At 40.4% G+C, this 18,912-nt stretch overlaps 1 protein-coding gene across 1 annotated transcript in view; it reads right to left on the reverse strand.

Annotated features, from left to right (window-relative positions):
* The window catches only part of PLCD4 (phospholipase C delta 4), a 40,899-nt gene that overhangs the window by 12,722 nt on the left and 9,265 nt on the right, over positions 1–18,912 (reverse strand). Inside the window, exons 3-10 of the mRNA XM_034433706.3 lie at positions 13,036–13,094; positions 10,881–11,039; positions 9,735–9,963; positions 8,771–8,900; positions 6,274–6,505; positions 5,746–5,947; positions 3,371–3,515; positions 566–718 (exon numbers count right to left, since the gene is read on the reverse strand). Coding sequence (XP_034289597.2) covers positions 566–718; positions 3,371–3,515; positions 5,746–5,947; positions 6,274–6,505; positions 8,771–8,900; positions 9,735–9,963; positions 10,881–11,039; positions 13,036–13,060 — 1,275 coding nt within the window. The 5' untranslated portion in view covers positions 13,061–13,094. The remainder of the gene's footprint in view (positions 1–565; positions 719–3,370; positions 3,516–5,745; positions 5,948–6,273; positions 6,506–8,770; positions 8,901–9,734; positions 9,964–10,880; positions 11,040–13,035; positions 13,095–18,912) is intronic.

Genomic DNA, 18,912 nt, shown 5'->3' on the forward strand with positions numbered 1-18,912 from the left:
GTGCCTACAACAGCTTAAAGTTGTACAACAGCTTAAAGTTAGAGATGTGAGCCTGGTACTATCTCAACTGGGTCACCTGACTGTACTGCTGATTCATTTTTCAGTTAAATGCATTTTTCAGTGAAAAAATCTGTGAAATATAAGGAGGAAAACAGGATGTTTTAAAGCTGTCTCATATGAACTGGGCATGAGACAAAAATCACACTACGAAAAACACAGTATAGTGATGTAGCAGGAGAAAAGGTGGGTGGGTTAGCTTGGATATTTACACTGCTGTAGATGTAAGTCAAGAAAGATTCTATGTGAGTTCACTTTGTTGCTAACTCTGACATAATTCGGGGCATTTCTAGTTCTTCTTCCTCTCTTGGTTTTTGTACCATCTAGCCTGATGAAGAATTCTGAAAATTTCAGTAACTTGTATGTTATTTTCTGGCATTTTAGTTGCTTAATATCCACCTGCTTATTTATGAATTTGAAAACATCTCCTCATTTTACAATCAAGTTTAGTAAAGGGCCAGCCTGGATAATCATTAGATGAAAGCTCTTAATTACTCTATGTTCTTACTTCAGGTGAAGGCAATTGCACAGGAACAAGGTCATCAATGGTGTTGATGAGGAGGCGTTCTCCCAGGATGCCTTTCAGCAGTTGTGCCATGATGTCTTGTTGTTCTATGCTGCAGTGATTCTCGATAGACAGAATGATGGGGTAATCAGAAACCTGGATAAATAAGGGAATGATGGCCAGGTGTTTGGGAGATTAAAATTGAAGCACGGCAACCAAAAGAGGACAATGGTGTTATTGTAAGGATCCCTGGAAACTGATGGATATTCTTTTTACTCAAAGCTGCCTTTTTACTCAGGAAATTTGAAGATAGATGAATTTCTTGAAGATCCTTGGGATTGTGGAATGTTATTGCAACAAAGTTACAAAATTACAGTCAATTATAAGCGTGGATATGTGGTGAATCCTAGTTTAGATGTTCACAGAGTGGGCAAGAGAAGCCAAATAACAAAATGTCCATTGTAATATCTAAACTCAAACTCCATCCCATATGTATTTGTGTAAGGACATTGCGATACTTGTCATTTTGAAATTATTTTCATTAGGGACAGCAGGAGTCTTGGGATAGAATAGAATAGAATAGAATTCTTTATTGGCCAAGTGTGTTTGGACACACAAGGAATTTGTCTTGGTGCATACACCCTCGGAGTACATAAAAGAAGAGATACATTCGTCAAGAATCATAAGGTACAACACTTAATGATAGTCATAGGGAAACAGTCAATATAAATCTTAAGGATACCAGCAATAAGGTTACAGTCATTAGTGGAAGGAGATGGATGGTGGGAACAATGAGAAGATTAATAGTAATGCAGACTTAGTGAATAGTTTGACAGTGTTGAGGGAATTATTTGTTTAGCAGAGTGATGGCATTTGGGAAAAAAATGTTCTTGTGTCTAGTTGTTCTGGTGTGCAGTGCTCTATAGCATCGTTTTGAGGGTAGGAGTTGAAACAGTTTATGTCCAGGATGTGAGGGTTCTGTAAGTATCTTCACAGCCCTCTTTTTGACTCGTGCAGTATACAGATCCTCAATGGAAGGCAGGTTGGTAGCAATTTTTTTTTCCGGCAGTTCTAATTATCTTCTGAAGTCTGTGTCTGTCTTGTTGGCTTGCAGAACCAAACCAGACAGTTATAGAGGTGCAGATGACAGACTCAATAATTCCTCTGTAGAACTGGATCAGCAGCTCCTTGGAATTGGATAGGGGCCTTTGTAATTATGGCTCTCTGCATCTAGGTGGTAATTTAAAGAGGACGTTTTTAGAACCTGGTGGGGCTCCTTTATTTTCACCAGCTTCACATGACATAATTATATCACTATATGTCTTCTGACTGTTCAAAATAGAAGAGAATATATGTAGTTTAGGACTGAACTGTGGAGTCCCTAGGGCTTTCTGAGTTTGGTTGTTTGCTGGCGGACTTTTCATTACCTGATTAGGTAAGATCTTCAGTGCTACTGAAGATAAAACTAAAGATGTTATCTAGATGGTAATGAAAGGTCTGCAAGCAAACAACCAAGCTCAAAGAGTTTCTTCTGACTGTACATCAAATTGGAGGCCATTTTGCTGAAATTTGTGGTACCAATGCATACAGTACGTTTTCAATTAGTGTTCATGTTTAAAATTCACCCTTTGGGGATTTTGTCCCTTTTTGAATAATTTTAATATTTGTTTGTTCTAAGATGGGAAACTACAATATAATATCTGCCCATCAAATTCAATCTGGCAGGGTTGGCGTGCTCTTTCGAGTAAACAATGCCATCTATCAGGATCCCAGAAGCACACCTCTGTAGCAATGCCTGCCTTCTGTAATGAGATTTGCCCCAAGATCCAGATGGTTCCCATCCTGCTGAACTTTATCAAGTGTAAGTGAAGCCCTCTTGGGTTGTGTGGGTTTGTTTCTTTTTCATTCCTGTCCAGGTCTTGTACTGAGAGCGTATCCACCAAGACAAGTTCCTTGTGTGTCCAATCACACTTGGCCAATAAAGAATTCTATTCTATTCTATTCTATTCTATTCTATTCTATTCTATTCTATTCTATTCTATTCTATTCTATTCTATTCTATTCTATTCTATTCTATTCTATTCTATTACCATCTTTTATACTTCTGTTTTTTCTCTTACTATATTTTTAAAAGTACTTTTATTTGTGAGCTACCTGCATTCATTGGGAGTTGGACAGCAAATATTCTTCATCATCATCATTATCCTCATCATCGTAAATAATTGGCCATTGTTAGTTGTTTTTGAAGGGATTCTGAGTTACAATAAGAGAGAGTTGGAATAGATCTTCAAGGCTACTTAAACACTTGTTCAAAAAGAGCCAAGCCCAGAATATACCTTGCAAGATGGCATTGTTCTTTGCCAGGGGTCTGCAACCTTAAACACTCAAAGAGCCATTTGGAAAACACCGGGAGCCACAAAACCCTTCCCGTGCCTGACTATTTCTTGAGTGGCCCCAAAACTAGCATATGTAGTTGAATTAAACATTCTGTTTTCTTCTGAAACTTTTCTTTTCTTGGATTTATCCATAGTTAGCCTACCAGGGGTTGAAAAGCTCAATAAATTGCCTGCCAGCAGATGTTGTACATTGGCGGTTATGATGCATGTTTTGAGTGACAAGGAGCTGCAGCAGAGAGGTGAAAGAGCCACATGCGGCTCCAGAGCAACAGGTTGCTGACCCCTATTCTGTGCTATATTAAACTCCTTCTGCTCAAGCCTAACAAATTCATACTTTTATCATTCCCCCTTCCCACCTACAGGTGGAGTTCAGCCCTAAAGGGATTCCTTGTGGTAGAAGCATGCAACTTACCCAGAAGGCATATTTCTCAAGAGTTGTCACAACATCACGGAACGGGATCTTAGAAGTGAATGTATAGCCGTGATAGACAATTGGTTCTCCGTTTGATCCATCCCAACAATCAACCTCTAAACACCGGCAGCCCCGTTTGAGAGCCCTGAAAAGAGGAGAAAGCAATTAATTGGCCCTTCACCTCTGAGACCCAGAATGCAATGTTGGCAGTTTCCTCAGCTGCTACCTGACACTGTATCTAACACCTCTGTTGCTTCCCTATTCTACAGGCAGCTGGTGGAATGGCATGGCAGAACTGCCCCTCAAAATGTGGGGGGAAATCCCCGAGTGCCAATCAAAAAAATTAACTGGTTCTATCAGATGCCTGGGGGCAAATTATCTTAATCGTTCCACCTTTGCAAGGGTCTGAGAAATTTAGTAATGTTCAGCTTGATTAGAAAGTGTCCAAGTAATGCAGATGAATGATTATTTCTGTTGTTCTGATGTTGCACCATTGGGTCTGAATCAAAGTCTAGATCTAACACATGACTGCCCTTATCAGAGCCAAGATAACTTGGGATTTGTCCATGATTGTAATGGAGATCAAGGAATCCTGAGCAGCACTGGTTCCCATATCCAGGACATGGAAGCAGGAATCCTCCAATACTATAATCCTAGAGGACTCCACCACAATCCACAATAAAATCTAGAAATTCAGGCAGGACCATGTCTATTTTTTCTGTCAGTTCAAAGATCGGTGGATAGCACTTAACTTGGCTATAAGGAAGAGCCATAAGGTTATTTATTTATTTATTTATTTATTTATTTATTTATTTATTTATTTATTTATTAGTTCGATTTATATGCCGCCCTTCTCCGGAGACTCAGGGCGGCTTACAATGCATTAAGCAATAGCCTTCATACTTTTGTATATACCTGCTTAGTAGAGCTTTTTGGCCCCTAATTATAAAGATAGGCGGGGATATCTGTCAAGGGGTTATGAGATGAGTTGAGAAAGGGCTTGAAAAATTAGGAAATGCTAACAGTACAATGAGGACTAAAATCTGTTAGCCTTTTAGGATTTTACCTAAAATCTGTAGAAAGAAAAGAGAAGTTTATACATGGAATCAAAGGACTGGAAAAAGTCTGATAACAGATCTGCTCAGCCTCTATTTGAAAACTCTGTTTTTATTCTTCTCAGGACAAGTTTTGCATTCTGCTAGTCATTTCTACTGTCCTCCTCCTCTACTATCTATTTGGTTTATTTCTTTCTTAAGATAAAGGAAAGGAATTAACATAATCATGACAAAGATAGATGGATCAGTAATTTCAGATTCAGTTTAGGATTTTAATATACTGATGGCATTCTGATCAGTGGTGGGATTCAAAAATTTTTACTACTGGTTCTATGGGTGTGGCTTGGTGGGCGTGGCAGGGGAAGAATACTGTAAAATCTCCATTCCCACCCTACTCCAGGGGAAGGTTAGTGCAAAATCTCCATTTCCTCCTGATCAGATAGGACTCGGGAGGCAGAGAATAGATGGGGGTGGGGCCAGTGAGAGGTGGTATTTACTGGTTCTCCGAATTACTCAAAATTTCCGCTACCGGTTCCCCAGAATTGGTCAGAACCTGCTGAATGCCACCTCTGATTCTGATGTGCTTGCTGCATTATTAACAGGTAATCCTCGATTTAACACCATTCGTTTAGTGACCATTTGAAGTTAAAACTGCACTGAAAAAAATGACTTATGACTGTTTTTCACACACCAGTGGTAGGTTGCCCCCGGTTCAGACCGGTTCTATAGAACCGATAGTAAAACCGGCAGGAGGCTCCACCCACTGACCCCGACATCATCAGAATGCTTCTGCGCATGCACGCAAGCAAAGCAAGCACATGCGGCCCTGTTGCGAACCGGTAGTAAAGGTAGGTAGAACCCACCCCTGACTTACACTACTGCAGCACCTCCATAGTCAGGTGATCAAAATTGGGACACTTGGCAATTGGTTCATATTAATGATGGTTGCACTATCCCTGGATCATGTGATCGCCTTTTCTGATTGTCTGACAAGCAAAATCAACGGAGAAGCCAGATTCACTTAACAACCATGTTACTAACTTAATAACCGCAGGGATTCACTTAGCAACTGTGGCAAGGAAGGCTGTAAAATGGGACAAAACTCACTTAACAAAGGTGTCACTTAGCAATGGAAACTTTGGACTCAATTCATGTTCATAAGTCAAGGACTACTTGTACTTATTATAAGATAAAGAATTTTCATATGAACACATAAGTAATTCTTAAATGTAATTTTTAACAAAACTAATGTTTGGTTCTGTCACTAAAAGAACTATTGATGCAGCAGCTGCTTTCTCATCTCTCCTTTCATTTTGATACCTGATATATCCTTCAACACTGCTTTGTCCTCGCAGCTGGTCTTCAATCAGATATGTGTTGTGAGAGGAAGAGATCAAATAATGGCAGAGAGGCTGAGACATATCCTGGAAGATCTTCCTGTGCTCAGGGTTGAAGATGGAGCCATCTGGTGAGCAGAGGTATATGAGGAATCCATCTGGGCTCAGGATATGACGAGCTTTGCCTATTGGAAGAAAAGGTTGGTGAGGAGGGACAGAAATGGATAGGCCTTTCAAAACAAAGGCCCTGCTAAGGGACAGACACTGAACTAAATAAAGACTACGAAGCAGGAGCCTTTGCTCAGTCAGGAAAGAACAGGTCTTAGAAGTCTCTATGACAGTGGAGTCATGTAACTGTTACAAAACAGCAACATTGGTTTGGGGGAATTCTGCTAACACTAGAAAGTCACACCTTGGATGTATCATTGAGCACTTCAGTGACAACTTGTCCCAATTCTGGATGCTGAGTTACAGACGCATCAGTTCTCCTTTTGTTTCCCCACCAACTCACCAGTCTCAGATGGTTCGTATCTGTCAATCAGTTCCATTGCAAGCTCATCGGTGCCATCAACCTCCATCTGCTCCTGTTGTAAGAAGTCCACAAATTCCAAGAGGGTCAGCTTCTTCCCATCTTCAGAGTACTCCTGGAAAATCTCAAGCACCTCATCCCGCTGAGTTAGTGCTTTGTAGAACAGCACAAATTCCTCTCCCTCCAGCGACCCTGTTTCTGATTTGTCAGCCATCTGTAAGGAATGGAGGGTTCTGACCAACAGTTTCCTTGTGGAGGAAGTACAACAAAACAATCAAACTGAGGCAAACAAGGCCTCCTGCCCACTGAGGGAGCCAGTGGAATTAAGGGCCTTTTCCCACTTGGATTTAAGAGCAAACATGACCTAGCAATGTCTTTTTTTCCTGCTAGTTTCCCTAATGTTGCTTTCAGCTCATCTTGAATCCATGAGTGAGACAAATTTCATCCACCCATATTGATGTTAAACTAATGTTTTCCTTCATCTTCTTAAAAACGGAAGCATTCTGTGTATATGTGTGATGATTCCCGAGACTAGGAAAACTGGACTTGAACAAGTGTTAATAAAGTATATACTTCATAACAAAAAAAAAAAGGTTTATTTTCCAGGAAATATATTATAAGATAGGCAAAGTCTAGCACATAACTAATGAGTGGTTACCAGACACTGAATCAAATCACTGTTTGCGCGCATGTGCCAATGAATAAAATAAAATAAAAGTGATCTGAAATAAGCAATCTCACAAAATAGAGAGCACACTGAGTATATCTTTAATGTTCTGTCTATTTCCCACAGTTCTCTCATGGTCAGTGGATCATGAGATTCTGAAGTGCCACTGGCTTCACATCTTCAACAATTCTGATCCTCTCCAAAGAAAGCTTGTGTACCATTTATTAGGATTTGGAGGGAAATCCAATGGTTGGTAGTGATTGAGGCAAATTTCATCTATTTTTTGTTATTGCAAGGATGGCTGCAGAGCAGTTCAATTCAGCAACAAAGGAAGGCCCATACCGCAGTTGCTATTACATGAACGATGTGTTACAGTGTTTGGCATGAGCCTCATCTAACGGGCTTGCATTTACTTTAAGCAGACAAGATAAGAAATAGAGGCTGTTTAATTATTGGTTAACCATTTTATCACTCAATTTTACAATTTATTTTATTTTATTTTATTTTATTTCGAATTTATATACCGCACCTTCTCCCAAGGGACTCAGGGCAGTATACAGTCAGATAAAAACATACAATACAAACATTAAAAACAATTAAAAGAATATATATTAATTTGGCCCCAGTTTAAAATGACAAAATTAAAAATATTTAAAAATATGTTAAGCCAGCCCGGCTTGCTGAAAAAAGAAAGTTTTAAGGGCACGGCGGAAGGCACCGAGGTCTTGGATTCTCCTTATCTCTGGGGGAAGCTGATTCCATAGGGTAGGTGCCCCTACAGAGAAGGCCCTCCCCCTGGGGGTCACCAGCCTACATTGTTTGGCTGATGGCACCCCGAGGAGGCCCTCTCTGTGGGAGCATACGGGTCGATGGGAGGTTGTCGGTAGCAGCAGGCGGTCTCGAAGATAACTAGGTCCTATGCCATGGAGCGCTTTAAAGGTGGTAACCAACACCTTGAAGCGCACTCGGAAGACCATTGGGAGCCAGTGCAGCTCGCGCAGGAGCGGTGTTATGTGGGAGCGCCATGCAGCTCCCGTAATTACCCGTGCGGCCGCATTCTGGACCAGTTGGAGCCTCCGGGTGCTCTTCAAGGGGAGCCCCATGTAGAGAGCGTTGCAGTAGTCCAGACGAGAGGTGACGAGGGCATGAGTGACTGTACACATGGAATCCCGATCAAGAAAGGGTCGCAACTGGCGAATCAGGCGAACCTGACAAAAGGTCCCCCTGGCTACAGCCGTCAGATGTTCCTCCAAGGACAGCTGCGTATCCAGGAGGACTCCCAGATTGCGCGCCCTCTCCGAGGGGGCCAAAGACTCGCCCCCAATAGTCAGCGATGGAGTCAGCTGACTATATCCGGATGCCGGGAACCACAGCCACTCAGTTTTGGAAGGGTTGAGCCTGAGCCTGATTATAGTATTCTATAATTGATTATAGTATTCTAAAAGTGCCAGGCTACAAATCCTACTACTTTCATCCACCATGCCGACTGAGGAAGAGAAGATTAAACTGATGACTGACAGCGTCAAGTTGGCCTGTGTAATTATATTCCAGAAAACAAAGCATTTAGATTGGCAAGGAGCCACAGCCAAATGGATATTTCATTGGGGTATAAATAGAGTAATTGAAAACAAATCGAAGAACCAAGTCCAAAGATAAACATTATGTGCAGAGACCAAGAGGGGCTAGAAGTATATCTGTAATCTCATCAGTGGATGATGGGGACAATGTGACTTTGTGTTGCCTTCTTATGAACTAGCCAAGGAATCGCTTTTATGTAATCTAGTTCCACCTATTCTCCATATACAGATTTACCTGGAAGAGCTGGAAGGCATGGTCTTCATTCATATCCACATTCATCATTCTGAGCAAGTGCTGGACCTCTTTGAAGTTCATCCGCCCATTGTTGTCTTTATCAGCTTTTAAAAACCAGTCACAGATCCATGTGCAACCCAGGTGTGGATTAAGGAAAACAGACTCATAGGATCAGGGCAGACAAACAATGTGTCAACCTGCAAAACGACTTCAGCTGAAGCCATTCTTTCTCATGCTTACTCTTGCTTCGTTTCTTGGTTGCCATTCACGGGGGGGGGGGGGAGGGGGGAGGGATGGGGGAATTTAGGAATGTGGTGCCTCAGCTGCTAGTCAAAACATCTACCAGCTGGTGTCTGAACCAAGACCATGTGAACGGACACCTGTCGGAGCTGAGTGAGAAACTGTGGCTGACTTGATTGGCTCATGTGACCTTAGAAACCTAGGGGGGTAGAAAAATCCTATTCTTTTAACTATCCCCAAGCTTCTAAATAGAAGCTATTTAGAGCTAGCTTCACCTTTCTAAATGCCGATATGATGTACTCAATAAAGGGTTTCCTGAATCTGAACAAAGTGTCAGAGTCCTGACTTTCCCTGAGTTCATTACTCGGAATGATGACACAATGTATATTTTTGACAAAACAAAACACACTGGAGATGAGCACACATTTGTTACTTCAGGACAGATCGTAATGGAAGTGATCCGGAACTGCAATGGAAGAGAAAACTCTCTTGGCTGTTTGTTTCTTACATTTTATAAAGGGAGGAAAGTATTGCATTTCTAACTACATCTAATATTTGAAATTAATGGTTAAAATAAGACATTTCCTTTAACTTGTCATTCTGGAATAAACATTGATGTGTCAGTGTGTCTCCAATATTACACTCAAGCTGAGTTTCCTTTCCAGCCCCCCTTTTTGTGGGAAAAGCTCTGAAAAGGATGGCAGATAATTAAATGTAAGGATATTGATCAAGCCTTTCTTTCTGATCCATGTTAATGACTATCTCTATGAGGCGCCTCAGACCTTGGATCCAACACTGAGCCTCCTCTGCTGAACTGGCAATGAGGTCTAGATTGCTTCGCCGCCCATAGAAGACAACAGTGAAACAACACTCAGCAGGGAATTCCTCAGCCAGACTTCGCAGCACCTCTGATTGATGTCCTTCACGGATTGTCTCCACATCACTTACAGAAACTTGAGAGAAGAATAACCAAAAAAGATAAGCCTTTACATAGAGGGTTATGCTTAAGTTATAAAAGCATTCCTTGCTTCTCTGTCTGGACTGAACATAAACACAAATAGAGGAATCGAAATGATTGCGGTTTTTTTTTTAATTAGAGCCAAGAAAATAAATTCAATAATATGAATAAAAATATATCCAGCATAATCCCAGAGGAGGATTCTCATTATTAGTTAAAGAGAAGCTGACTGCATTCAGGATGCCACTTATTCAGCAGTAGCACAACTAGCAGAAAAATGCCAATAAGGCACTCAATGCCTCTATGGGAGATACAACAACACGGAATAAAAATATCCTTAATTGCAATTTGATACAATATATTTGATGCCTGACTTTATTCTATTCAACATTCTTCTATTAATTTGGTATCCCCTAGATGAGATCAATTGCATGATATCCAATAGCCAAAGTAGCAATGGTAATTCCACTACATAGACCATCATGGGGATGGCTATACCTACATCCCAAACTCTTGTTTTCTCAAACATAAACACTTTAAACAAAGCTTACAAAATTTATTCTAGAAAATGTCATGTACATGAGAAATTGTGAGGCTTGAGAGCACACATATGGACATACACATCTACATTCCCCACAATGTTATGCAAAACTTTATCTTCTTCCCTGAAGCCATGCAAACCAATACTTATAACAGCTTTAGTTGTCTTTCTGCACTTATTGTGAGCTCTGAATCCTTCTCAGAATTGGTACTCATAAACATTTTTTTATATAGCTTTGTGGGTAGATTTCTGCTAGATTTCCCAATTTTTCTCTTCTGCACTATTACACTATTTGAAAGCCCACCCTCAAAGACAGTGTTACTGAGAATCAGCCCTCTTGCAAATAATATGGTGCAGGTAATCAAACTCACAGGCTGATTTGGCTTTGCCAGACATCTTAGATTTGTACCAGACTGTCATGCAGTCCTGCTGCAACATGAAGTATCGTTGTTTCTTCCAGTTCTTGGATTTCACCTTGCGCATCATTGTTCCTTGTTGCATTTGAACAAGATTGTCATCCAGTTGCATACCTGAGAAGAAGATCAGACATTTCGACACTCCCTGTGTTAGTTCTAGTACAGTAACATCTACATATAATTAAATGCAAATATTAGGCACTCTGGTCAATGTTTGTGCTTCAATGAATTCCTAAGTGAACACAATCCGATACATCATTTAAAGTCATATTTTTCCAAATTGGAATGCATATTTATTATTTGTGTGTGCAGTATTTGTGAATACGGTTGTTTCCATGAAAGAAAACAGTGGATTTAACAGGTGCACAAATTTAAATATCCTTTAAAAGTGCTTTGCAATACTCAGTGCTTTGCAATTCATTCAACACTGTAGTCAGCAGATTCCAAACATTTCCTATACGCAGCTAAGCATCTAAGAATATATCCACCAATCACTTTGCTTAACCAAGAGCCAAACTGGAGCTGGAACTGGATATGGCAGGGATCCTTATAGACAGAGTAGTGAGAAGCTGACTGTTAGAATGGAAAGCAAATTCTGGACTCTCTATAATATGTAGGGAGCCTGCTGAAGTTTACTCTCTTTGGTCACTTGAGAGTTCAGGGACAAGAGTTTGAGAGAGAGAAAAAAACTTTTTAGAGTTTCAGCAGTCCAATCCAAAAAGTAACATTCAGAGTCCATCCAAGGAAGTCAAGAGGTCTCACAGCAACAGTTTGAGGCTTTTCCTTCTGTTCTTACACCAGCAATCTCAATAATCATTTCAGCATCAGCTTTGGGCATAGAAGCAACTCTTTACTTGAAAAGTCTCTGGCTCCATCCTCCCCTCTGAGGAAAGGTTTCTTGCTTGAAGAACCAGCTCTCTTCTCTGCCGGAGAAGAGCTGAGTCCCAAACAAGTAGTATAGGAGGGTGGAAGTGTTAATATATATATATAGTCCTAATAAGCACTTTCTCTGTAAGCTTCTCTTTGTTGAACTCTGGCATCTGTTGTCTCTTCAACCTTCTCCTCCAACCCCAGAGCAACTTTTATGCTCAGCAGGTCCTGAGTTTGTAGACACTCATATTCTGCTGCTGTGACTCACTCAGAAGGAGGCTGATGTTTTCTTTCATCACATTTGCTTAATGAGTTCGAGCAAATAGCAAATCTGCAGATTCAGCCATCTGTTGAAACATACTCTGTGCTATTCACAAGTCCCCAGCAGCAGATTGAATGGGAGGTGCTACTTAGCTTCTTCAATGTCCTTGAGTTTCTGATTCCAGGGGTACATCAGAGTTAGTTCCTCCTTTCTCCTGCCACCTCTCACAGCCCTTAGATATTACAGCTGATAGGCACCTGGTGATGGAGGGGGGTTCCATGGTATTGCGGGAGTCTCCCTCCTACCACACATTGTGAATCTGCAACCCCTATCAAGCTGGGCTTATTTAGTGTTCAACAACAGCTGTAAACCCATTTTTTTAAAAATAAAAAATTAGTAGAACTTAAAAGCTGGCAGATATGTATGTATGTGGATAGCATCATAACAGCCTCTTTACATCATATTCTGCACCTGTCAGTTATTAGTTGGGCTGATTCCTCTTCAAAGCCTGGTGTATGGAGGAGAAAATTGTTTGGTTTTGGAGAGCAGAGATTAGGGAGGAGAGAAGAGGGTGGGATGCCTATACCAGCAGAAAGTACTCAACAAATGCTCAGAGTTCGTCTAACTCCACTGAAACATAAATAAACCATGTCAGATTGTAGTTATGATAAAATTGGTATTGTCTATGGCCTAGTTGTGAGGAAACATCCTACTTTAACGTTGGAACAACTAAGGAAGACTTAAGGCAGCCTCTGGTGTTTACTTATTTATTTTAAAAGATTTATGGTATGGTTTGGGATGAGATGAGATGATAGCATAATAATTGTAAGCCTCGGGCTCAGAGAGAGATCAGAAAGCAAATAGGCACTTGTAATGGCTGCGAGGACTGAATTCAACTGTGGGCCTGAATTATGGAGGCCCACTGTGGACGGCTTGCCAGTACCATGTAGCTTCTCAGAGATTCCAGAAAATACTTACGAGGATTGCAGAGAAGTGAAGACATGGTTCTTCTTCCTTTAGCTTGGAAAAATTGACACCTATATTGTAAAAAAGTAGAAGGAAGTGAAGGGAAAAGCAGCAAGTGGAGGACTAGACCAGTAGTGAATTCCAAACTTTTTTACTACCGGTTCTGTGGATGTGGCTTGGTGGGCGTGGCATGGCTTGGTGGGCATGGCTTGGTGGGCATGGCTTGGTGGGCATGGCAAGGGAAGGTTACTGCAAAATCCCCATTTCCTCCCAATCAGCTGGGGCTTGGGAGGCAGAGAATAGATGGGGGCGGGGCCAGTCAGAATTTTTACTACTGGTTCTCCAAACTACTCAAAATTTCCACTACCGGTTCTCCAGAACTGGTCATAACCTGCTGAAACTCACCTCTGGACTAGACGAAATACTCTGTTTCTTGGCTTTCCAAAAACATCTCAAAAACACTTCTACGGAAAGGAGATACCTGAAGTGGAATCTTACGTACCTTTACTTGGAAATTATTCCCAAGAAGGCATACTTCTAACTAGAAAGATGTAGAAGTTAGTCTTGTTTAGATGCTGGATTCTCCTTTATCTCTCCAACACCATAGTAGCACTTATGTACAGTATTGAACTAGAACTACTTTTATGAGCTTCATTGTCTCAAACTGTGTTGACTATTACTTTTTTGGGGAACGGTGTTGCAAACCAATATATTTGGAGGACATCAGTTTGGGAAATGGTACAAAGTCACAGATTAAGATGGTTGATTAACATATTGCACTAAGACTGGAAAGAGACCCAGGTTCAAATTCACCCAGTCATGGAAGCACATTGGGTGATTTAGGGCCCATCTCTCATCCTGGTCTACCTCACAAGCAGAGGTGGTATTCAGCTGGTTCTGACTGGTTCTCGTGAATCAGTAGCGGAATTTTTCAGTAGTTCAGAGAACCGGCAAATACCACCTCTGACTGTCCCTGCCCCCATCTATTCGCTGCCTCCCAAGTCCCAGCTGATCGAGTCCCAGTTGATCAGCTGGGTCTTCTTTTGTTGCTCTGCAGAGGAGAACTGAGCTGGAAAGCAGGTTAGTGGGGTGGGAAGGGAATGGAGATTTTACAGTATCCTTCTCTTGTCCTGGAGTGGGGTGGGGTGGGGTGGAAATGGAGATTTTACAGTAACCTTCTCCTGGAGTGGGGTGGAAATGGAGATTTTACAGTATCCTTTCCTGGAGTGGGGTGGAAATGGAGATTTTGCCATGTCCACCAAGCCACGCCCACCAAGCCAAGCCACACCAGGCCCACCAAGCCACACCCACAGAACCGGTAGTAAAAAATTTTTGAATCCCACCACTGCTCACAAGGCATAAAATTAAAGGAAATATTTATATGACATCTTGAATTCCCAGAGGAAAATTGGCATATATTGATGGTAGCTAACTCTGCAAACCATGAGTACAAAACTTGCAACTCACAAACATTATTTCTGTGCACTTCGCAGCTTCCCTAACTGGATAGTTCCGCAAATTTGAGGCTTTCTTTTGTACTTCTGAGCTTAGGGAGACACCAGCTTCATCATATTTTTATGTGTTAGCAAAGTATATAATTTGTAGTTGTTCCAAGCAACAAAAAGTTCCCAAGGTAGGATCAGTTCCATCATGAGGACAAATAAACAACATGCAAATTGATTCTTTTAAAATGTATAACAAAGGCTGCAAATGCTATTTTGTTTTAAACAAACAACATCATTCATTAAATAGCATCAAACCAAAACTAAACCAAACCAAAGCTCAAAATGTCCAGCTCACTATAAATTCACATAGCTTATTCTTTCAGTCATTAATTATAATTCAGTAATTACAACTGTCCTATCACAAATTCCTGTGGTTAGCCGTATTCGCCAGAGACTGTTGAGGAAGATTATGAAGCTTTCAGATAATAGAAGCTGTTTGAGTGGAATGGCTAGGAAATTTTAGATCTTAAATCTAATGGTCTCATGGGTGCTTAGTGATTTTGTTAACAGTAGCTCTTACATCATACTGTTATAAACAAAACAAGTGATACAATTTTTCTATATCCACCACAGCACTGCATGATTTACAAGTGCTTCTATATTCCTGGCATACAAATCTGTTTTCCAGCTCTAATAGTTGAGTAAAGTGTTGTTTAATGTTGTACGCCACCTGGAGTCACTGTGTGCAAGCTGGGTGACCATATAAATCTATTTAAGTAATACATAAAATAAATAATGGCATTTTAAACGCAAGGCATGATCATACCTTCTGCATCACTCTGCTGAACACCTAATTCCCACAACCCTGTCCTATGTCTAAGGATATTCATCTTTGGAGAAGGGCTGTATTACTATTATCCTTCTCATCTTTCCTATTACCTTCTACTATTGATATCATATGATTATATTACTTCGTTGTTTATATGTTCACTGAGAGCTTCTGCACCAGAGACAAATTCCTTGTGTGTCCAATCATACTTGGTCAATAAAGAATATTGTATTGTATTGTACCTTCTGTAATAAAATATAGCTGGGTCTACTGGCTGGATTAAATACTATTACTTAAGGGTAGACAATTATTTTGTGGGGGTGGGGGAATTTGTGTGTGTGTGTGTGTGTGTGTGTGTGTGTGTGTGTGTGTGTGTGTGAGAGAGAGAGAGAGAGAGAGAGAGAGAGAGAGAGAGAGAGAGAGAGAGAGAGAGAGAGAGAGAGAGAGAGAGAGATTGATTTAAGTATGATAATCTACAGCTGTTTGTAAAATGCATCTAAAAGCAAAAAGGAAGGATATTTTGGAGCAATGTCAATTCTAATGGCCTATTTGTGATTGCCCCATCATCAGCTGCTTTTAAGTGACCTTTGATCCTTAAAATTCTCCCTTTTCCAAACTGGCTATCCTCCAGCTGTATTGAGACTACAGTTCCCAAAATAGTTAGGCAACCCTGGCTGAAAATTCTGAAATCTGTAGTCCCAATATATTTGGAGGACATCCATTTGGGAAAAGCTGTTCTAGGAAAACTTTCTCCAGTGTGGCCATCACACTGGAGAAAGTTTTTTTTTAATTATTATTATTACCATCACACTGCTAATAATAGGGACTTCTGTACAGAGAAAATAAATGCTGATATCCAAACTTCCTGTCGCTCTGAAGATAATGCACCCAAGGGGGAATTTCAAAGCAATAGTTTCAGGACTCTGTTTCAAAGCACATTAAAGTGCTGTTTCCCACTCCTTGAGCGGATACAACTTGCAACCACCTCATTGTGAATTTCTAGTCTATCACACGAATACGTCTGGCAACAGATGTTGAATTGACAGGCTAAAGAAAGCAATTGGTGGTTTGTTTCTTTCCCTCCAATTACATTATATGCACAAAGACAGAAAGATGCTGAGATACAGGGGCGGGTTTCAAAACCCATTGCTACCGGTTCGCTCGTGTGCGCTTGCGTGCATGCACGATGATTCTGCGCATGTGCGATGCTTCTGTGCATGCGCAATGCTTCTGCGCATGCAGGGAAGCGGCCAGGCGGGTGGGCGGAGCCTCCTGCCACCGCCGCTACTGGTTCGCCCAATCCGGGGTGAACTGGTACCAACCCCCAGTGCTGAGATATCCACAACAGAGGAATGGTTGGTAAAGATGACACAATTTGCAGAGACGGCAAAATTAGCTTACTTGACCAGAGAAAAGACAACAATTACAGTTGTCAGTAACTGGAAACCCCTTATGGACTTTTTGCTGAAATAAAACAAAAAGAACATGTGACCATTTTTCACACTTATGATCGTTGCAACATCCCCATAGGCACATAATCAAAATTTGGCAACTGGTTCTTACTTGCAATGTCCCAGGGTCATGTGATCCCTTTTTGTGACCTTCTGACAAGAAAATTGATGGGGAAGACAGATTTACTTAACAACTGTGTTATTAACTTAACAATTGCAGGGATTCGTTTAACAAACGTGGCAAGAAAGCTCATAAAATGAGACAAAATTCACTCAAAAATTGTCTCACTTAGCAACAGAAATTTTGGGCTCAATTGTGGTTGTAAGTTGAGGACTACCTATATAATAGAAGCAAGATTAGATTTCAATGGCCATCCATTGAGAACAAATCTGGGCATATATTGCTAATTTAACATATCTCATTATTGATAGTGGAACTCTATCGTTTAAAATTGCACAGAGGCATCAGCTATCTGCAGTGTTAAAATTATCCGCATCTGTATATTTTAATCTATCCCAATTGAATGCTCCCTTTCTTAATTGACAGTAGAAGTGGAGAAGAATGGCACTCTATTTCTGGAAATGAAGGAGATGCTTAATATTAGACTTTCTTTAAAACCATCACCATTCCTCTTTAATGCTCTTTGGAATATTATGTACCAGCTCGGAGGGAAGAATTTAGGTTAAGAAACGTCACGTGTCATGCATTTAATGGAGTGATGTGGTAGATTTCTGGTAAGAGCTTTGTGCTTTTGGAACAAATGGTTGTTTCTTTTTGGCACTCAAAATACATGCAGTACTTTAAGAAATTATAATTTCATCTAAGCTCCTTTTTTCCTATTACAAAATCAAGTCCTCACAATAATGGGCATCTTAGCAAAAGGCCTGAAAAAGATTTGAATCTGATCAGGTACAAGCCTCTGAATATTGGTTCTTTGTGCAAATTGAACACTTTAAGATAACTCAGACCTTGGATTTGCATGCTGTTTCTCACTCCCTCAAACACACACACACACACACACACACTCAGTGGTGGGATTCAAATAATTTAACAACCGGTTCTCTGCCCTAATGATTTCTTCCAACAACCAGTTCACCAAACTGCTCAGAAAGTTAACAACCGGTTCTCCCGAAGTGGTGCGAACTGGCTGAATTCCCACCACTGCACACACTGTACATAACCATTAACGTACAATGCTGAACACACACAGGCAAGGGTAGGCTCTAGACCCGTGATTCTCAATTTTGGGAAGTTTAAGATATGTGAATTTCAATTCCTAGAACTCCCTAGCCAGCCTTTGGTTGGGGAATTTTAGAAGCTGAAGACCATCCATCTTCAAGTTGCCAGGATTGAGAAACACTGCTCTAAAGGTGTGGGATCTGTATATTTTTCTGGAAGAAGCCCATCAAACTGAATGAGCAGCCTGGAGCAAGTCAAATGGACATTGTTTCCTCAGTGGCAAAAATAATTCCTTCCATGACCTGGTGTAGCTGAGCTACTACATTCCACAGATTATATTACAGTAGCTACAGAAAAGGATGGAGTGGGGGAAGGGATGGATTGATGGATAGATAGATAGATAGATAGATAGATAGATAGATAGATAGATAGATAGATACATTTTTATTCTTATTATAAACAATCAGGATAAAAACATTCTTGATGGTTGTAAAGCAATCCTATAATTCACTGAAACACTCCAGTCTACAATCTAGCTATATTTCAGACATAAAAAAATGAAAAGAAATAGGTTGGGCATATCATTCAGAAGCAGATCAATTCAAAATAGGATTCCTTGTGATTTCAGCCTTATTCAAATTACATTGTTTGGTCATGTATAATATTTTAGGCAGTTTATTTCATAATAAAAGTGCTTGGCAGTGTTTTAATTTTATCAAGTAGAGTATTGTTTAGGATACTTATGCAGTTATAAATTTGGTATTCTTCAAGATGTCAAAAGGCTTGTTTTTCCTGCAAGAAACTAACATGACTGAGTCTTTCAAACTTATCATATAGTTTGCAAATATCGGGATCTTTATTTCTGCCCTCTATGTAATGTTTTTAAAAAATCATTCTATAAAATTAATCCTTACGAATGCCAGGATTTCTGTTTTATCATTAACAATGGCTATTCTGCTACTATTAATAACTTTATTTTCTGAT

The sequence above is a fragment of the Pantherophis guttatus genome, chromosome 1 (assembly GCF_059756535.1).
Source record: "Pantherophis guttatus breed Tessera chromosome 1, ASM5975653v1, whole genome shotgun sequence".
In the NCBI taxonomy this organism is placed as follows: domain Eukaryota; kingdom Metazoa; phylum Chordata; class Lepidosauria; order Squamata; family Colubridae; genus Pantherophis; species Pantherophis guttatus.